The sequence below is a fragment of the Biomphalaria glabrata genome, chromosome 18 (assembly GCF_947242115.1).
Source record: "Biomphalaria glabrata chromosome 18, xgBioGlab47.1, whole genome shotgun sequence".
NCBI lineage: Eukaryota > Metazoa > Mollusca > Gastropoda > Planorbidae > Biomphalaria > Biomphalaria glabrata.
Window position 1 is genome coordinate 12182668 of NC_074728.1, and position 21649 is coordinate 12204316.

At 34.4% G+C, this 21649-nt stretch overlaps 1 protein-coding gene across 21 annotated transcripts in view; it reads left to right on the plus strand.

Moving 5' to 3' along the window:
* The window catches only part of LOC106064344 (talin-1), a 95602-nt gene that overhangs the window by 29819 nt on the left and 44134 nt on the right, over positions 1-21649 (plus strand). For 18 of the 21 annotated variants that reach the window (XM_056017175.1, XM_056017183.1, XM_056017188.1 and 15 more), the window contains exons 2-20: positions 8706-9002; positions 9424-9521; positions 10062-10191; positions 10348-10497; positions 10799-10941; positions 12744-12871; positions 13457-13520; positions 13684-13788; positions 14448-14537; positions 14720-14785; positions 15796-15897; positions 16053-16129; positions 16541-16721; positions 17806-17910; positions 19765-19905; positions 20181-20341; positions 20448-20598; positions 20784-20888; positions 21316-21483. In XM_056017175.1, the coding sequence (XP_055873150.1) occupies positions 8867-9002; positions 9424-9521; positions 10062-10191; positions 10348-10497; positions 10799-10941; positions 12744-12871; positions 13457-13520; positions 13684-13788; positions 14448-14537; positions 14720-14785; positions 15796-15897; positions 16053-16129; positions 16541-16721; positions 17806-17910; positions 19765-19905; positions 20181-20341; positions 20448-20598; positions 20784-20888; positions 21316-21483 (2301 nt within the window). In that variant the 5' untranslated portion in view covers positions 8706-8866. Of the gene's footprint in view, positions 1-3681; positions 3843-8705; positions 9003-9423; positions 9522-10061; positions 10192-10347; positions 10498-10798; positions 10942-12743; positions 12872-13456; positions 13521-13683; positions 13789-14447; positions 14538-14719; positions 14786-15795; positions 15898-16052; positions 16130-16540; positions 16722-17805; positions 17911-19764; positions 19906-20180; positions 20342-20447; positions 20599-20783; positions 20889-21315; positions 21484-21649 lie in introns of those variants that run through there. The other 3 variants (XM_056017179.1, XM_056017192.1, XM_056017193.1) reach the window with 3 other exon arrangements.

A 21649-nucleotide genomic window follows, 5' to 3' on the forward strand; every position in this document is an offset into this window, starting at 1 on the left:
TCCTGTCCACTTTTATAGTTTACAACAATGACATAAGGTGGCTACATTTTTTTTTTCTCTTTTCATCGCCATTGTCCATAAGATATCATCAAAATGACCGTATGACACCTGTTGGCCCATGAGCAGAAGAGAATATCGTTTCCCGCCATTGATCAAACAAAAATCAGCCCCTGCCATTTTGGTGTCCGCCATTATACAGCGGTCAGTCAGATGAATGAACAGATAGCTGCTTTCCTATAGGGCAGAGCTGTGTAGAGCGAACATACTGTGGCCTAGAGATCAATACTTGACACAAGAGTTAGAGGATATCATCCTTTCATAATTTCCTCCCTATTCCTATTGATTTCTGGCGTCCCCCCCCATCGCCCGCTGATCGTAACTGCTTTAATGTAATTGTTTAGTTACACGTCTGAATGCCTGAATGGTGTTCTGGAGTGGTCATTATCTATCTATCTATCTATCTATCTATCTATCTATCTATCTATCTATCTATCTATCTATCTATCTATCTATCTATCTATCTATCCGTCTGTCTGTCTGTCTGTCTGTCTGTCTAATTTAATCGTATCTTATCTGTCTATTTTATTTATCTCAATCAACTTTTTATCTTATACATCTTCATACCTAATGTTATCTAATCGACTGTATGTTGTGTATCTTAGCTGTCTATCAATTTCATCTAACTTGTTTATCTTATCTTATTGCCGGACTATCTTATTTATCTGATCTAACCTATATCTATCTAATCTTACCAAATCGCCTGTCTATGCATGCTATAACAAATCTGACTCGTTTTAATAATCTAGACGTGCACAGGTTTTTGTCTTATTACTATGGAAATGTCATCCCTGAATCACTGCCGCTTAAACGGCGCGTGGGTCTTGTATGTATTAACCAGTGTGTACATTATCGCCTTCGTTGTGCAATTAATGCAAACATACTTGTACATAGGCAATTAAACCATTCCATTATGTATCAACCCTTTTCGTGTCTAAAGTAAAGTAATGATATTTCCAGACATGGTGGCGAAGGCGAACTCAAGCTTGTTGGTGTATCCGGTGTGTTCATCTTGTTTTCTTTGTTCCTCTATTATCAGCTTGCCAAGTTTTCATGGGCGGAAAAAGGTGGACGGCCACTGGACGGCTTTAACGATTTTCATAGAAATTTGACGGTTTACGTATACCTTTGGGAAAAAATGACTAATTGGTCACACAGGGAAAATTCTGGTTTGACCATTATGATTTTTCAAAGTAAAATACTCTTTAAAATTACTTTTGATCTGCAGGTCTAGACAATCTATATCTTGAACACACACACCTCAGCGGGTATTACCTATAAATTTGGCAGTTTATGTATATTTTATGGAAAAAAAAATAGCTAATTGACCTCACAGGGAAAACTCTAATTTTACTGTTATAGTTTTTCAAAATATAATCTTAAAATTAAATTTAATCTGGAGATCTCTATTTTGAGGACACAGCAGAAGATACAAAGGCCACAAAATGGCGTTGCATTCGAAGATTGTGTGTGTGTGTGTGTGGAGGGGGAGGCGTTATAATGCAGGCAGACGATAAGGCTACAACTGGTAGGGTTTCAGCCGTGGCGCAACATGGGTATCTAGTCTTATATATATTAAGACTTGTGATCTTGCCTGGGTGGACTGATTGTGACATGTGATCTTGCCTGGGTGGACTGATCGTGACTTGTGATCTTAGCTGGGTGGACTGATTGTGACGTGTGATCTTGCCTGGCTGGACTGATCGTGACGTGTGATCTAGCCTGGGTGGACTGATTGTGACGTGTGATCTTGCCTGGGTGGACTGATCCAGACTTGAGATCTTGCCTGGGTGGACTGATCGTGACGTGTGATCTTGCCTGGGTGGACTGATCCAGACTTGTGATCTTGCCTGGGTGGACTGATCGTGCCTCGTGATCTTGGCTGGGTGGACCTATCGAGACACTCTTTACACGGGCTACTTTATGTTATAATGTGTGAACGGCATGTTGGGATCTGGACAATAGCTAGTTTACGCCATAATGTTGGGTTAATTGGGTATGGGTTGCTTACGCTGTTTTCTGAGTACACTGCCTAGTGCTCTTTGGTGAGAAGTTCTTGCTCTTTGGACATATGCTAGTATACGCTGTGTTCCTGGGTACACTGCCTAGTGCTCTTTGGTGAGAAGTTCTTGCTCTTTGGACATATGCTAGTATTGCCATAAGCATGAAAGAAGCGCTATATAAAAGCTATAATAATAATACGCAATGCAATGCGATGATAGAAAATTTGAACTAAAGCTTTCTTTAAAACCTGGTGAAAGGTCTTTTTTTTACGCATAAACACGTTAACCCACTATGCATTTTCAATGATTTTGTATCGCGTTCGAATGTTTTTCAGTTGTTAGTTTATGAGTGTTATTGACTGATCCCGTTGTCCTCTGTACCATGAACCTCAAAATCTACTTGTTCTTCGACTGAATCAGACAAACAAAACACACAAACCAACCAGAGCATTCTGTCCTCATTTGTCTTGTGTATGAATGGAACAAACATGATTTAGTGTTAGTAATGTTTATCGACCATCCTTAATGTCGCACTGCTATGGAAGATTCTGTCTGTATATCCCATTTTACAGACACATATAAGCTAGCGAGATAGCGCTTCTAAATATATGAGTCTGTACATGTTAAACAGTTACACACAAAGCTAAGCACTCCTTTCAGATGTTGTGATTTATAGGGCAGACGATGCAGAGCTCATCTGTTTCTCTGGGTGACGGTGAACTAGGGTTTCCTGTGGTCAGCACAACGACTTTTACTTTCCCCAACTAATGTCAGGTACCCACTAGTGTAGGGTTGACTCGGTTTGCGTCCTTCAAATCCCGAAATTCAAATTCCTTAGTCTTTACAGAGATTCGAACCCGAGATGCACTCAACTATTTTCCACCGTTGCTTCTACGCATGTTCACATTACTGCGCTTAGTTTGTTATACCATTATTCGTAATGTAGTCACAAGTCGGCGTGAAGTGATAACTTAAAGAGCTCAATTATTTTCATTGTATTTGTAGTAAATGTGTACCCCTAAGTAACAAATATATCCAGCCATTTCAAACACGAATGTTTAGCCTACTGGCATCGCTGGTTTAGTTGATACTTAACGAATGCATTTTCCTTTGCTTGCTTGGTCATGGGACGTCCAGAGTATGCAGTGATAGATATAAAGATCTATGGGACTTAAGATTTCAAAACTGTTTCTGTAGCTTTACGTTATTCAAGTTTGGACCTTATTATACTGAGCAGTGTGAAACTGTTGACCTTACACAGTGTACTTTTCAACTCTGAACTTTATACTTCTCGCCCGCATGGAAGGAGGGGGGGGGTAGGGTCTGGCGTTTAGCATTCAAAATTGTCCTTTTCCTTTATGACATGACCACTTGGTCTGTCGTACAGGCCTAAAGGTTGCATCGGTTTTGTCAATGACTCGAGCTGTGCATCGGGGAAAGGGGGCGGGGTAGGTAGGAGGGATGCTGTCTCCTCACTAATTGACGACGTGACCGAGTCATTGTGCTTGCCGGTGCGCGCGCGCGCGCGTGAGCGGGTCTTCCCCCTTCCCCTGCTTGTCCCACGTGGCCCTCTCCTCATTTCGGAGTGGGATTTATTTGATTTTGTATCCGCCTGCTTGATAGGCCGTACGTTCTACTTGCATATCGTCTGAACGAGCAGACTTCAGGCTACGGTGTCGAGGCGGGAGAAACAAGTCTGCTGGACCATGTCTGGGATCTCAGGCTTCTGTGTCCTCTGTCTCCAACTTGAACCTGACATGAATTCAGTCCTGTCCTTCCCAGGTATGTCTCTGTATGCATGCTTCTCGTTAGTAGGCCTTATAGTCGATTAGTAGTATGCGGCGTATTGATCGCGTGAGAAGGCATACATACATATGTTCTTGTCAATATACTTGAGTTGTTTCTCAGGCGTGATATTTGACTTGTCATCTATTTAAATACATTACCTAAAAAGTATGCATCTGTTGAATGCTTCCTATTGTTACCATTGTAAGATAGTAGTTTCTTTTCTTCAACTCCCCCCCCCCCCTGTATTAGTTAATCCTCTGACTTACAGCTTCGTCATTCTAGATCTTTGTATATTCATTCCTCACTCACAAACAACAGTTGACTTGTACACATTTTATGTACATTCAACAAATTGTTTGCTTCTGAAAGGGGAAAGTTGGCTTAAAGCACACTCCATAGTCACACGTGTGTGTGTGTGTGTGTCAGCCGCGTGTGAGAAGATTTGACTTGTTCCTAGTTAAGATTGTTTAGGCTTATGTAGAATTTATTATTTTTTTCTTTTCAAAGTTTATGTTAGGTAGCTGTTGAAATGTTAACTGCTTTAACTTGAACACTAACTGTGGCTCTGTAATTTCAAATACTCTCATGTCCAACAGTCGTATGTTTGCCGTATAGAAATATGCATGCTATTGTTAAGTGCATGGCCACGTTTCACTTAAGTAAGTCTATGGAGTCTTTGGGGGAAAAAAAGGCTAGGCGTGTTTCGGAGTGTGTCTTGCTTGATGCTGAGAAACACAGTTGTGTCCTGGAGTGTGTCTTGATGCTGAGACATAGTCATGTCCTGAAGTGTGTCTTGATGTTGAGAAACACAGTTTTGTCCTGGAGTGTGTCTTGATGCTGAGAAACACAGTTATGTCCTGCAGTGTGTCTTGATGCTGAGAAACACAGTTATGTCCTGCAGTGTGTCTTGATGTTGAGAAAGACATAATCATGTCCTGAAGTGTGACTTGATGCTCAGAAACACAATTATGTCCTGCAGTGTGTCTTGATGTTGAGAAACACAATTATGTGTTGCAGTGTGTCTTGATGTTGAGAAACACAATCATGTCTTGCAGTGCGTCTTGATGTTGAGAGACATAGTCATGCCTTACATTGTGTCTTGATGTTGAGAAACATTGACTTGTGCGTCTTTATATTTTGTTTTAACACAGACTTGTTGTGTGCGTCTTGTGCAGTGATGTTCTTAAACGGCGATGCCGCGATGGTAACCACGGCGATGGCAACCACAACGTTGGTCTATCTTGACTTATGAGTACAAATATAGTTTCCCGGGACTTGTCCTGCAGTATGTCTATATCAATTCAACTAAACTGCCTTTGCGCTATTCTGTTCCCCATCCAAGTCGCTCGTCATTAGAGCATGGGTCTCGGATATCATCAAGCAATCAGTGCTGGCCCTCTCCTATTCCATGGCCTACGTGATAACATATCTTGTGTAGGGTCTACTCACACGGTCAACGGCAATACAAGATGTGGGAGGGGGGTGTGTGTGCTAACAAAGGGAACATTTATATTCATTTAGTTTATGGTCTCGTGTGTTCTGTCTACTCAAAGAGTCAATGGCAAACAAATGTTGATAACATCAGAAAACAAGTTCTTGGTTAGAGCTGTTAACTATCTAAGTTTATCTAGTGCACTAGGTCTAGTGTCACACAAAGTCAGTCATTCATTGATATATTTTGTTTCTTGCTTCTTTCAGTCTCATTTCCTTTCAAGTTCAGCTTGTTTTTCTTTTACATTCTGGAGTAAAACCATTTAAACCCAGGAAAACTTAAAATCACATGGGCTAAGTTATGCCTTTTGTTTTCCCTCTAGATTGCTAGCATTGTGTGATCCTTCTTTCAGTCTCATTTCATTTCAAGTTCAGCTTTTTTTCTTTTACATTCTGGAGTAAAACCATTTTAAACCCAGGAAAACTTAAAATCACATGGGCTAAGTTATGCCTTTTGTTTTCCCCCTAGATTGCTAGCATTGTGTGATCCTTAAGTTCAGAAAACTGGAGCTGGCTGAAGAGACGAAAAACAACAATATAATTTAACTTGTTAGCAATCTTGACTGCTTGAAGGTTGAATCCTAATGCTTGCCACATTTTTTAATCCTGGAACATTCTAGAGAATTATGGGCCAGTGAAGACAAATGTTGAAACCTGTACATAAAACTTTCCTTATAGTACAAAAAAAAATGCAGTTTCTAGTTTGATTGAGCTAGTTCTATTAGCTCTTGACTTCAGTATCAGTTGATATGTGTTGAGTGTTGTGTAATGAAGTTCTTTGTCTAATTCAAAACAACTTTGTTCCACTTGTGTAATACTTAGCTCCATTAACCCCACAGATTGTGTCCCTCCCCCTTTTCCATGCAGCTGGTGTGTGTGTGTGTGTGTGTGTGTACTTGGTGAGTTTGAACACATGTCTTGAATCATTATCTGACACTTGACCTTTGCTCTGGATACATATACACACACACACACATATATTTATATGTCTGTGCTTGTAGACCACATAAGTTTCTCTTTACATCTCTCACTCTCTCAATCATTCCCTCTCTCTCTCATGCTCACCCACTCTTTCTCTCTACTCTTCTTCAGCTAAATTACTAGCTTTTGATTTTCTCAGCTGACTATTTCTTGTAATATCTTTTTAATAAACAATATTGTAGATTGACATCAAAATGTTTATATTGCATCATTGAGTTACTGCACCCAGTGGAAAGCTGAAGAACTTCCTATATGGAATATCATCCTTAAAAGTGATATGAAATTATAAACAGTTATTCTTTTTTTGTGTGACACAAGTATTGAAAACTGACATTGGAAAAAAAATTGTGGTTTCAACACACACACACACACACACACACACGCATGCACACACACACGTGCACACACACATACATACATATATATATATATATATATATATATATATATATACATATATATTCTATTTATTTACCAAATTGTTTTTATACCATTCTCGCCCCAATGTCTGTGGGTCAATAATGTAAAATGTGTGACTTCCATCAAATGTAACTTATGCTTCTGCTGAGGCTTTGAGTACTATTTAATTAGAAACACACACAGAAGTGAGGAAATTAATGTAATGAGACACCTGGTGCCATAGTGAATCATATAGGGCAAGCTGCTGTGTTAAGGGCAGTTAACTCTGAATGGAAACTTTGAAAGGCAGACAGTGTCTGTGATGAGCAGGAAGGGTGATTGTGTCTGCTTGTTGAGTGATGGACACAGTACCCCTGATTGTGTGTTGTGGTGGTACTGCTCCACACTTGTGGGTGTGTGTGTGCGTGTTTGTGGTATCATAGTTTATCTAGTTGAGTGTGAAGTATACTCTTCCTGTTCTTGTATCTAACAATGATCTCTTACACAATAACCTAGTTTGGCTTGTATGTATATAACTTTGTACAGCTGTTCAGCTTGAATAGATGGCAATAAGATTTGCCTCCCTTTTCTCTCCACGGGCTGGAAATCACTTCTGATTAAAGTTTCTTGTTACCATTGAAAAAAAGTGTATCTCATTACTAGAAATAAAATGATCGATTTATTCTTAGAACCCTCAAAATGTCTGTTTGTTCCATTATAGAGTGTGCTTCTAGTCTTGGCAGTTGATGTTGACTGCCCACTTCATACAAAATATCTTTTGCTGAAAATGTAAATAGTTCTAGTGTTGAAGCTGATATTTGCTAACTTTGGATTTTATGTATAAGTTTTGTAAAAGATGTCAGACATTTCTAGTTCATTAGACCTTAAAAACTCAAATCAATCATTTGAATGTTATCTGCTAGTGTTCCATATTACCATAATTAGGATCCTTGTCTTAGTTACTTTTGTGTGCACTGAACTGTCGTTCAGTTGTCTCGATGGTCCAAGATTCATATTCTGCCTGCTGCCATCCCTTGTTGTCCTTCTGGAGGTTTAGACTAGGAAGTAGATTATCTTCAACTCTGAAGGAACATCTGAAACGTGGAAAACAAAACAAACAATTGACTGTGTAGTCCACAGGCTATTGTCTGCTTTGAAAAATAAAAGTAAAGCAGACCTTGCAATGTATAGGGCAGATGATGTAAAGGTTTCTATTTCTGTTTCTATGGCCAATGGTTAATGAGGGTGTCATCTGGCCAGCATAGCTGAAAAAAAAAATTCATGGACTTAAGTAGAAATATACAGGTCATCTTTCCTTTTATGAGAGTTCCCCACTGCCCTGAGTAGTTGTGCACACTTGTGCCACGCCCCTCAACCTACTATGGAAGAATGCATTCATTAGTGTGCTGGCATTGCTCTCTGCTAAGGGATATTCACATGTTTTCTGAGCTTATTTATTTGAAAGTGAAAGCAGAATTTTTTTTTGGTATCCTGAATAATTAATTCTATGAACAAAAAAAAAAAAAAAAAGCTGACTCTATTCTCAGTCTGCTTAAATTAGTGTGAATATTTGTCATTGGGATGTATATGTATTACTGACAAAAAATGTGTATGTTAAGAATGAATGTTAACATCTATTGATATAGTACAAGAAAAAATGTCTACCTGAGAGTTTAATTAAGCTTGAACAGTTATGCTAAAATATTTTTTGTTGGATTATTTGTAGATGTTTTATTCACAGTCTATCAGATTTTTTAAATTGAAGAAAAACCTGTGATAAGAAAAAATCTTTTAAAATATTCCCAATCTTTTGCTCTGAAAAAACAACAACCAATCAGCATTATTCCCCTCGTTTTTTTTCTTTAGAAACAAAATGTAAAGATTTTATTTGTCTTGTTAAAAGAAAATAGAATTTAATTTATAAATCTCTTTAAAAATAACTTTCATTCCTTAAGTTATCTTTCTTTTTTAAAAAACTATTTTCAGATTTCCTCTCAGACCCAAACCATAATTTAGCCGTGGGAGTAACCTAACAACACTGGAGATTCTCAGTGTTTGACCTATTTAGATTTAGACAAGAAACAAAGAAAGAATTTGACAAAGGCTGTGTCTTAGACCCCTGTCTAACAGGGTCACATTCATTCACCATGGCTACACTTTCCCTCAAGATAAGTGTGGTGGACCAGAGTGCTATCAAGACCATGCAGTTCGAACCGTCCACCATAGTCTATGATGCCTGTAAAATAATTAGAGAACGCATCCCAGAGGCAAACCCTGGCAACCGTAAGTATATTTCTATAAACATTTGTTATCACTAGAAACAAAACCAAGTTGCCTGCCTGAAATATTACTGTAAACTTGTGGAGACTTTCTATTAACCCTTTTTGAATGAAATGGATTTTTTTTTTCTGTAGTGGTGCAATTAACTTTTGGCTGACTGCTATATTTTTTTAAATTTTAAGATAAGAAGACATTATATTGTCCCCATTTAATTTCCATTGCATCAAAAAAGCTTTAGATAATTCAAGTATGAAATCAATCTTTGTTGTTAAGCCTTATATGACAGTCCTTTCAATAGAAGACTTACTTAACAATGTTTTAAGGTCAATATTATGTAGCATGAAACACACTTTTCATCATTCAACAAAAACATTCTTTACATATTACTAATTTTATTTAAATTTGTTTTGTTTTCTCAAAATAGCGTCAGAGTATGGCCTATTTTTGGCAGACGAGGACCCTAAAAAAGGAGTTTGGCTGGAACAAGGCCGCAGTTTAGAATATTATTTGTTGAGGAATGGGGTGAGTGGAATCAGTAACTTTAATAAATGTTTTAGATCTTAACCTTCATATTCTCATCATTGCATTCATGAAAAGATCCTTACTAAAATCTTTTGCAAAAGAAGCCAAAAGTATTATATTTCATGCAGTAGATTATAATTATATAAATAATTAGCCTTACACAAGCCAATTTTACCCAAGCAAATATATTAGTATATGTCTTTTAAATCCTGTTGGTGTTTTTTTAACTTCAGAAGTTAATTTACAATTTACTTTCAAAGTCACAAGTAGTTTTTATAGTTAGGTTTTTAAAACTATACAATTTGGGGACTCACTGCATTATCCAATTCACAAAAATGGAAACCTTGTAGAGAGACCCATTTAAAACCTAAATCAACAGGTGTTGCTCTTTGGACCAACTCTAAAGATATTATTAGATGCTTAAAGAAGTTTAGAAATATAACTTTGATGACTAGGAGGAGATTTATAATTCATGAACAAACATTGAAATTAAAGATTAAAATCTCTTGAAATGTACACTTTCCATTTACAATTTTTCAGGATTTATTAGAATATAAAAGAAAGAATAGAATTTTGAAGGTGCGCACATTAGATGGAGTGTTAAAGACACTTCAAGTGGATGATTCTCACACTGTAGGCTCACTAATGATAACCATCTGTACAAGAATGGGTAAGAGTTTCAATTCTAAATAAGCATTTCTTTTTTATCCTTTTGTACTATACTATTTGTCCACCACTGTACACATTCTTTTTGTTCTGTTACCACTTAGTATTTTTTATGTACCAAAAACATGTAAGATGTTTAAATAGTTCAATAATGTTTCAGGCATAACAAATCATGAAGAGTACTCTTTAGTCAGAGATTTGCCAGATGATGAGAAAGAGAAAACTCTAACCTTGAAGAGGGACAAATCCATAGCAAAAGACCAGAAGAGGCTAGAAGAAATGAAGAAAAAGCTGCACACTGATGATGAATGTAAGTTTGCACCCTAAAAAAAACAACTCACAAAACTCAACTATCTGGATTGTTCGCACCATGGTTCTGGTTGGAACCCTGCCTGATGCCATCCTCTGCAGGATATAATAATCTTCAAGGAACATCCAAAACATATAAACACAACAAATTTTGTCTTAAAACATGTGAAATATCTTAGGCCTATTTGCTTATACTATACATTGTTATGTTTAAAAAAAAAAAAACCTATTCTATACTTAACTGCTCTGGTTTTACATAAACTTTTTTATTGACATTATCACTTTTTGTCTTCCTTTGTCAGTGAATTGGTTGGATCATTCGAAAACATTGAGAGAGCAAGATATTGATCCTAATGAAGTCCTTTTGTTGAGAAGAAAGTTTTTCTACTCTGATCAGAATGTTGATGCCAGAGATCCAGTTCAGTTGAACTTGCTTTATGTACAGGTTAGTTGCTCATGAATGCCAGTATGCTATGGCCCTAACTTAAATAATAACAAGCTATAGAAACATTTTTGAAAATGTATTATGAATGTCTGTTTATTGTGGATTGCATTTGAAAATGATTAATACTGTGTAATTGAAAGGAAGAGACATTTTGTCTTTGAAATTGGAGATGTTAAAATTTAAACAATTAAATTATAGCTTTTATATAGCACTACTTTCACCACTTTGCATATTCTGAGTATTTAGCTGAATACTTTGCATATTCTGAGTATTTAGCTGAATACTTTGCTTATTTTTTTTAGAGAGACTAATTCACATGGCAACTTACTAGTTAATTATTCCAGTAGTTCATGGAACACCTATTCAGGCCTCCCAGAACACTAGGGTTCCATGGAATACAGTTTGGGAAACACTGCCCTACACTTTTCCAGTCAGCTGCTGTTCAAGAGAGAGTTTGCTCTATTCTTTTAAGTTGTCCAGCCATTTTAATTGCATTAGAGGAAATATGATGTTGGCCCAAAGAGGATACTAAGATCTACTTCTTATTAATAGATTTTTTGAAGCAGTAATGATTGAAAAAAAAAGGAGCCAGGCACACGTAAGCAACACTACATTCTGGCAGAGTCACTAAAGCTGCTGATTTCAAACTGTAATGGTCTGTGCTATACTTTTTTGTACCTGAATAACTCTGCAAGGGGAGGACAGAACGACTGTATTGGCAACAACATTTCAACCTTTGCTAATACCCATGCTCACATCGTGTCTACGCACAATTTAAGTAACCTCACTTAAGGAAAATTTTTACTATGCATTTCCTATTTAAGGAACTTTCTAGTTTTTATTGATAGATCCTATAGGAATTAAAAAAAAAACACCTTAAAACTTCAAGTAGACATGATCATTAAATTCTATCTGCACAAAAGGTGTAGAAATAGTCAGCTTTCCCTTAAACACTATAAAATCAACACCTAATGAAAGTGAAGCTTCATATGTGTAATGCCTGTAGGTGCTATATTTTGTTTATATGGCACTTGCATTCGTGTAATGTTAGAAGAGGTTTTTACAAAGCTTATAGTTCTCCCCCTTGCCATTCGTGTAATGTTAGAAGAGGTTTTTATAAAGCTTATAGTTCTCCCACTTGCCATTCGTGTAATGTTAGAAGAGGTGTTTACAAAGCTTATAGTTCTCCCACTTGCCATTCGTGTAATGTTAGAAGAGGTTTTTACAAAGCTTATAGTTCTCCCACTTGCCATTCGTGTAATGTTAGAAGAGGTTTTTACAAAGCATTTTGTTTTCCCACTTGCCATTCGTGTAATGTTAGAAGAGGTTTTTACAAAGCTTATAGTTCTCCCACTTGCCATTCTCGGATCAAGTGGAAACTTACACAATTATTCACTGTACCTAATGAAACAGGAATAATAAAAAGTTAACCAACCAATTAATTAATTAATTACTGGTAATTAATACAGAAATACATCTTACAGTATTGAGATATTGCTTTAACTTTGGAGTTTTTCCCCTTAAATATATTCAAAACATATTTTGTTTGTTTTAATGTTCATTTGGTGCATACATTATTTCAAGCAGGGTTGTTATGCAAGGTGCTTGCAAATGTTATGTTGGTGGAATTTATATGCTGAATGCCTTCATATCTTAGACAAAGAGTTGTATTAACCCAGTTTTGTTAAAAACTCATCATGCTGTATTTCTTTAGATCATAAATAGAATCTTATTAAGGTCATCATTAATTTGTGGTCCAATGTTGTAATAACTTCATTCTTTTTCCATCTTTCTAAAATTAGTCTAGGGATGCCATTTTGAATGGAACCCATCCTGTGTCAATGGAAGAAGCCATCCAGTTTGGTGGACTTCAGTGTCAGGTCCAGTTTGGTGATCATGTGGAGTCTAAACACAAACCTGGATTCTTAGAGTAAGCTGAACTATATATTTTATCAAACTCTTTATTTTTGTGGTCAGTTTGAAACTATTGAAGATAAACCTGAAGACTTCTAGTTCTGTTTGAAGAGGTGAAACAAATTTTTAAAAAGTTGACAATGTGGCTAAATTTGATTTTGGTGATTTTGATGTGGTAGTATCATCTCTCATCACTTGATGTGGTTAGTAGGTGGTAGTGTCATCCTTCATCACAGGATGTAGTTAGTAGGTGGTAGTGTAACCTTTCACCACTTAATGTAGTTAATAGGTTTCTATTTTTACAACTAAAAAAAACATATTTATTTTAAAATTAAGAATCACCTTTGCAGAAAGTTGTTTAAGATTTGGAAATAAGCCTTGGGAAAAATATGGGCATCTTTAAATGTTAACTCCTAAAATGACCAAATATTGTCTTTAATTTGGAGTAGGAAAGTCTAATGTCTCTTGATCTTAAGTTTGAAAATGTTATATTTGCTACTCTTTGATTTGTTGCTATTAAAAGACTACTCTTAGCAAACATTTTGTGTGTTTTTACCAATGTAATGAAACGCTTTTTTTTATTGTTGTGTGAATTTTTCAGTCTCAAAGAGTTTCTCCCCAAGGAGTATATCAAGATTAAGGGAATAGAGAAAAAAATATTTATAGTAAGTTTGATCTTGTGTTTAGTATTCTTTCATATCGCTACTGCCAATAAAGTCTGCACCTCATAATAACTAAAGTAAATCTTTGTGAATGAAATTTTTTCTTGAAGTAAAAAAAAGCAAATAATATTAAGTCTTTAATGTTTTTTTTGTTTTTTTAAAACAGGAACATAAAAAATTTGTTGGCATGGCAGAAGTTGAAGCTAAAGTGAAATACACCCAAATCTGTCGGTCATTGAAGACTTATGGTATAACTTTCTTCCTTGTCAAGGTAACACCTGCTTTTTTAGTCTCTGCTTGAGCTCTTGTTGTACTTACCACTCAGAAAATAAATCCTTTTCATTATTTCATTTTATAAACAATTTCCCTATAGGACATGTAGTGTTTCACCCAGATTTGTTTCTAGTCCATAAATGAAAATGCAGGAACACAGAAACAATGTCTTGAACTTTATTTATCCAATTTGATCAGGCACAATAGTTTCTCAGAATACCAAGGCTTTTGTGTAGCAAAAAATATATTCATACAATAATGCATCTTAACTTGACTTTTAATTGAAAGAGCTGATATGTTTAACACTGCCTGGCTGTGTGGTTTGCACGCTGGACAGTCGTTCAGACTTATTTGATAGTCCCAGGTTCAAACCCTGCCCCATCCCTCGTCATCCTGCGGGAGGCTTGGACTAGGAAGTAAATAATTTTCAACTCTGAAGAAACATCAGAAACATGTAAAACATTTTACAAAAACCAGAAACGTATATTCTCAACACAGCTTATTTTTATTATTGTACAAAATTTCCACACAAATTTAATTGTATTTACAGTAATCTATTTTCTTTATGGAGTCTATATTATTAAGTGTGGCTGTTAAAACAATGATTGAATTTTTTTGTTTCTCTAAAAACCACAATTGTATGTGTTTGCTGAACAGGAGAAAATGAAAGGCAAGAATAAACTGGTACCAAGGTTGTTGGGTATTACTAAGGAAAGTGTTGTCAGAGTGGATGAAAAAACTAAAGAGGTCAGGACCAAATCTGATTTAAAAACATTTTGCTTTAATGCATAGATGAGTTTTATTTGTTTCATTGTGACTAGATTTTCTTAATATAGTATATTTTGTTGACTGTGATTCCATCTACAATCTTAGATTCATTAGTATATTTACTTATAGGCATTCGAGTAAATTTTTCTTCTTTATTCCAGATTTTGAAAACCTGGCCACTAACAACTGTGAGAAGATGGGCAGCGTCTCCCAACAGTTTCACTTTGGTATTTCTATAAAACATTTTCAAAATATAACATATACATATACATAATTTTTTTTATATTTGGTTTAAATATAAACAAATATTATAGTTAAATTATTTTTTAAAACTTGATTTTTCATTAGCAGTGCCTCTAGGTAGAAACTTTATATTTGGATTTAGATATTTTTAAAAATAAAAAAAAAAATAATAGTATAAGTGGTCCCTTGACTTTCACAGAATGGCCATATCACGGGTTTAAAAAATAAATAGGAAAAAATACATGACATTTTTAACACTATGTATTTTACTGTTGTCACCCAACGAACAGAATGATGTTTTCTGGGAAAAAACAGAATACATCATTGCCAAACTTTCTGGATGTTAATTGGCTGAAATAGCCATTTAGCATATCAACTGGTTGAATACGCACATACCAACCAGCCTGGCACATACCAACCAGCCTCTGTCCTGCTAGTACGTTTTTTTATCTCTGTATTTGTGTGCGTTTTTTGTGAATAGTTTTCACCAAAACTATTATAAAGACATACCCAAGATGCCCGCCTAAACGTTCTGCGCTGAATGTAGGCAGCAATAATAAAAAGTATACTTACTGTACATACCAATTCTTTTTATAATGTAATGTGACGTACAGCTCAGTACTGTATGGCACTTTTAAAAAGTACTGAATATTTAAGGAATGTTTTAAAAGAAACAATGTAAAGATTATTAAGATAATGGAAAATTGTTATAAAGGGGTTTAAAGTGTTAGGGGATGTCCTGCAATACTGATTGTAGCCTAAAATAGTGTATGTATTTGAAATTAAAAACTGCATCTCCACTTTGCAGAAATTTGACTTAACACTATACATACTTTTCTTCCCATGAAGGCTTAATTTCAGACACATTTTATATAATAATAATAGTCTTTATCATCCCTATGCAAACTTATGTCTTAATCAGGATTTTATATGCTTTCAGTTGATTTCATTTCACTTTTTTGTATGTTCTGTATATGATTCTTTGTGATTGCAGGACTTTGGTGATTATTCAGATACATACTACTCTGTACAGACAACAGAAGGGGAACAAATCTCTCAACTGATAGCTGGATACATTGATATCATCTTGAGAAAGGTAACATTTATAACAATCAATCTACAAAATATCCAAAAAATATATGAACTGAAGTTAAATAACATAATTGTTGCAATACAGTTTTGTAAGCATTCATGTATTATTTATGACACTAGTAGGTGGTTATTATGTAAGATGTGTCATTATGCTTACAGAAAAAGGCCAAGGATCACCTTGGTATTGAAGGGGATGACAACTCGACCATGTATGAAGAAAATGTCCAAGCTGGACAGTAAGTAGACGCATCTTCGTAACTTAGACGCTAAGAAGTTTACTATTTGCCTAAGACATAATGACTTAGTTGATTGCTATGTTTCTTTTATTCTGCAGTTTTACTTTGTTTTTTTTAAATGTTTGTTAAAATGTGAGTGTGGACTAATTTTGCTAAATATTTTTATTGAACCCTAATGTTAACTACCAAATTGTCAGAAAAGCCAACTATAGTTTGAAAAGAAATAGGATTTTACAATTAGGATGTAATAGAAAAAAACTAATTAATTAAATTTTTTTTTAGTTATAAAAATCTTTTTAACCTTTTTCTTTTTGAAATAGGATTTTTTTTAAAAATTGTAAGAAGTTACTTTTTAATAAGTGACCCACTTCCCTTACAGCTACTTATTAACAAAGCCTTGCTTTGTTTCAGGGCCACCATCATTCAGCACAATATGGCCAATGTGAAGCATCCAAGCTCGGGCAATGTCTCCATGCCAGGTTTGCTCCGAGATGGTTACCAGGGAGAAAACAAGATTGCTGTGGGCTCACTGCAGCGTGGACAGGTGTCCTCACAGTCTAATAACGCACGGAGTGGTTCTGCAGCTCGGCATGTTAGTGGTTTTCCCTACAGCTTTTTTTTTTACCCATTGGCCTCCCTCTCTCTGTTTCAAATTGGGAATCAATTTCCATATGAATGATACAACAATCAACTCAGAGATGATTGAAATTGATGTCTTAAACAGAGAGGGGAGGCTGTTTTGTTTTTTTAGTGTGATGTTAATGCATTACACAGCATTGTTAAGTTTTTTTTTTTCATGTCTGCTGTGATTTTCTATTCTTTTTTTTTTTGTCTCTTTATTAAAATATATTTAACATTTTTAAAGAATCCAAAAGAACTAGTCTAATGCAACTTATTATGAATCTTACTTTGAATGCAAGTTTTATAGTGGTATCTGTTAATGTCCACCTAAGTCTTTATTATGGGACTGTCACTTTTTTTTTTATGAAGATTTGGGAACAATGAATTTCAAATATAATATTTACACATTTCTGTTTTTTTTTGCTTGCTATTTTAAATAAACCCTTCATATAATTGCATTAGTTTTATTTAGTATACCTTAGTACTCAGTTTAAGTTTACATTTATTTCTTGTGTTGATGTTTTTTTAACTTTTGAGTCTTGATATCTTGTGCACACACACAAACTTGTGACATTTGGTGTGAACTTTGATCCTCTCTACTTAGTGTAGTAAACATTCTCACTCAAGACGTTATTTGATCTTTGCACTGATGATAATGCGCATTTTTACCCCATTGACCTCACTACTTACCATGCAGTTTACCCAGAAAGTGAGTTTAGTGATGCCAACTTTCAATGTCTACAAAATATTCATAATGTTTTAAAAACAAAAAAAGTGGTTGAAAATTAAGAAAAAAAAAAGTATTTAATTATATGAATAAAAAATTTCTGTTTCTTTCAAATTAATATATTTTTTTTAAATTGACAAACTAAGTAATATGTTGGCAACACTTAACTTTAATTGTTGATTTTACAAGTGAAAATAAAGGAATGAGATATTAACATTGCTTCTGTTGTGCCAGTATTAATAACAGACTTGATATGTGTTTTTTTCTTTCCACTTTCCCCCCCATTGCTATAATGGTGCACTGTCTCCTAAACAAAACCAACCTACAGGGTGATACAGGCGAGTTTGGGGAGATGAATGGATCCAGCAAGAGCTCCTCATACTTTGACCTAGTGGAAGGGGGCCCCACTAGTGGAATGCAGACAGGATCTAGTGTATGTGTCAAACCTAGTGTCGTTGTGCCTTGCTAGACTGGCTTTAGCTTGCTTTAGTTAACACTTGCACTAACAGTTTGGTGTCATGTTTATCTAACCCACTTTCTATGATTTTATCTTAAAAATCATTTATTTAAATTCATGATTACTTTAGAAATGAAGTCCAGTGTTAGTTCAAATTTTTCCTTAAGATAAGATCAGTTTTTAATTTGTGTTTGAATTTAATATAAATCCTGTGCATCACAAATTTTTATTACAATAAAAAAAAATATTACGCCATTTCTAATAAAAATAACATGAAATACTTTTACTACATGTTATATATATATATTCTCATTTATTTAGATTGCTAAAGACATTGTCTTTTTTTAAATAGATTTAAAACATAAAGAAAAACCATCTGTCTTGTTAATGATTTTTTTTTCTAGAGAAGATTTCTAAAATTTTAATCCTTGTAATGTCAAATATAAAAACAACTCAGAATGTCTCAGTATAAGACCCTAACATGTTCTACTATTTCCTCTCTAGCTATTTTGATTGTTTATTCTTCGTTGTTTTATTTATTGATGATTTTGCATCTGCCATTATTAATTATTAGCTGCCCATTTAAAAATAAACTGCTTTCTGTATTGCTAAGTCACTTGGCAATTTATATTAAGAAAAATATGATTGCTATCAAATATAAATTTAATGTATGCCTCTGCCTTAGACACAAGTTCCTATCTTAAAAGTTAAAATAGGTTTTTGATTGGACAGGTAACATTTATTATTATTTTTTTAATGTTCTTTTATGTATTGAGAGCTAAAATTTTCAAACTTTTACTGATTACCTATAGCGATCTGGTGCTAATCAAACAATATTATCTCTCATAAGATTACATTCAAATAGCAAAAAATATTCAAAGTTTTATTGTTTTTTGCATGATGCATTTAATTCTGCCGTTGCTTGCCTGTATTGAGTTTTTTAAAAATCAAACTAACTTAAAGTATTTAAACTTATTTTAAAAATTTTTATTTTCTATGTTATATTTATTATAATCATTATAAAACAGCTTTAAAATTATTTTTATAATGCACACATACATTATTTTTATATATTGTAGAACAAAAAAGTCACCTCAAATAATTAAAGTAGTAGACTTTGCACAGTATTTGTTCATGCTAACTTCTTTTTATATCCCTGCACCTAACGATCTAAATCTAGTTTATTGTTTGCAATAGTCTTCACATAATGGTGCTGGGGAAAGTCAGCATTTTTTTTTACACTAAATTTCCATTTGTTTTCTTTATGCTACTGAAAAATTGGTTTGATCAATCAAAACATTAGTTTAGAATTAGCTACCAAAGAAAAAAGTTCATTTAAACTACTTTTATTATTTTATTAGAGTTTATTTGTAACAATTTTATTTTTCTGTCTTATCAGGTTTAAATTATGAATATTATTAATCCTTACCATAAGCCTTATAAACTTTGGTGATGAGCACACAATTTTGTATTGATTCAACTATTAATTGATAATAATAATAATAAGGCTTGTCTTCAAGTCAGATTAATGCGGAATGCAGTATTTCCCATATTTTCAACTATTAAATGAACCATCATTACTGGTTTATAATCAATGTTTTGTTTTATTAATACTGTATTGCAATATTGCATTGTTCATTGTCGTCTTTGCTTGGAAGTATTGTAGAGTCTTTAGCTCATATATATATATGTTGTAAAATAGCTAACATAAAAAAATATCAGTGTTGGATTGGGTCCATTATTTCATCTGTAAAGTTTAGTTTGAAGAGCACTTTTAAAAAAATAAAAGGGAAACTAACATGCTTATCATTGGTATAAATCTTACCACAGGGACAGACTATAATTCACACTGAGCTGACCCAAGCACAAAGAGCTTTCAAACTGACCATCTCTGATGGTCTGGATGCTATAGACTCTGCCCAAGACAATCTAAGTAAAAGATCAGAGATGCCAGTCCTTGGAGATGATCCGGTTAGTTTTTTTTAGTATCATATATTATTTTTCTGGGCAATTTAATCTGTTTAATTAAAACTCTATTGAAATACATGATTTAATTTTTGTTGTTGTTTATTTTTTTTTTTTCACAATTCAGTCATTCCCTTTTAGGTCACATTAACCCACCAGTTTAAATATTTTTTTTCAAAGCCTATTTCCATCAATGCTTTATCTAATCATTATATTTTGTGCTAAGTACTTTGATATAGGCTAATGATTGATATGTATTACAATTTTTGTTGTTAACACAGGCCTCTAAAAAGTGGCGGGAAAATCAGTTAGATTTATCAAGACAAAGGGTTGGCTCACAGCTGTCTGCAATGAATGCGGCAACAGCACAGTTGGTAACCTTGACCTCTGGAGATCAAGAGGACATTGACTACACTGCTGTAGGAGCGGCTGTTAATCAAATGTAATTCATGGAGCACATAGTTGATGTCTTATATTTATTCGTAATTATAAAGTGTTTGATTGCATTTATTCAATTTGCGTTTACCTGTTTTATTTCTTTCTTTCAGTACATCCAATGTGGGTGACTTCAGTCGAGATGTCAAGATGCTTGCTAACTTGCAAGAAGAGGATTCTGGTCAAAGGTTATTAGATGCTGCTCGTGGCCTGATTGGTGCATTTTCTGATCTTCTCAGAGCAGCAGACCCCAGTACTACAGAAGTAAATAGCTTTTAATTTGTATTAGTTTTCTTTAAGATTTCTTTGAATGTACTATAAAGTTAAATAATTCTGTAAATTATAAAAGCATTAGTCATTTTTTTTCTTTTGTCTTTTAATATTGTAATATTGTTTGCATGTTACTCTCATTTTAACTTACATTCTGATATTTGTTGCTATCATCACAGCCTCGACAAAACTTATTAACTGCTGCTGGAGTTGTTGGTGAAGCAACTCAGGAGGTGATCAATGAAGTGGGAGAGTCAGTTGATGATCTAGACAAGATTTATCAGGTAATACTTAGTTGTTTTTTAATTTTGTTACTCTTAAAGTTAATTTTTACAAAAATGCATTGGACACAAAGATGCTATTCAGCATCATTACCATATGCTCAAGTCTCATAGTTCATTTTAAGATAATACTTTAATTTAGGAAATGTTACTGTTAAACCTATAGAAGTAATAAATTAGTCTGGCAGAATTTATTAAATATTGGATGCTTAGTTTTAAAATGTTTTTGGTTTTAATGAATCTTCTATGTTTATCTGACAAGCTATTACCTCAGGTAAAGTTTATTTAAAGTTGTTGTGACTAACTGTCCTCATGGATCCCTATTACTTCAGAAAACATTCTAATTGGAAAGGCACCTATTAAAGGCTTATAAATTTTCCACTGGGTGACATATACTGAACTGTTAACTTTTTTGATCACTTCGTTGTAGGAAGCCTTGCTTGCATTAGCTAAGGCTGTTGCTAATGCCACAGCTTCCCTGGTGCTGAAGGCCAAGACTGTGGCTCAGACAGCAGATGAGCCCGTTCAGCAGGATCGTGTTATCTCCTCAGCTACTAACTGTGCCTTGGCTACATCTCAGTTAGTTGCTTGTACTAAGGTAAGGATCGTTTAGTAGTTGGGTATTTTTCTTTCTATTAATACTGAAAGGAAAAAATTACAGGCAGACATCAATAGTATTATAGGTTGAATCTTGAGAAAATTTTTTTTAATTGTTTGATAGTTTCTAAACTAATGGTTTTATTGTCTATAGAAAATGTCCTTAT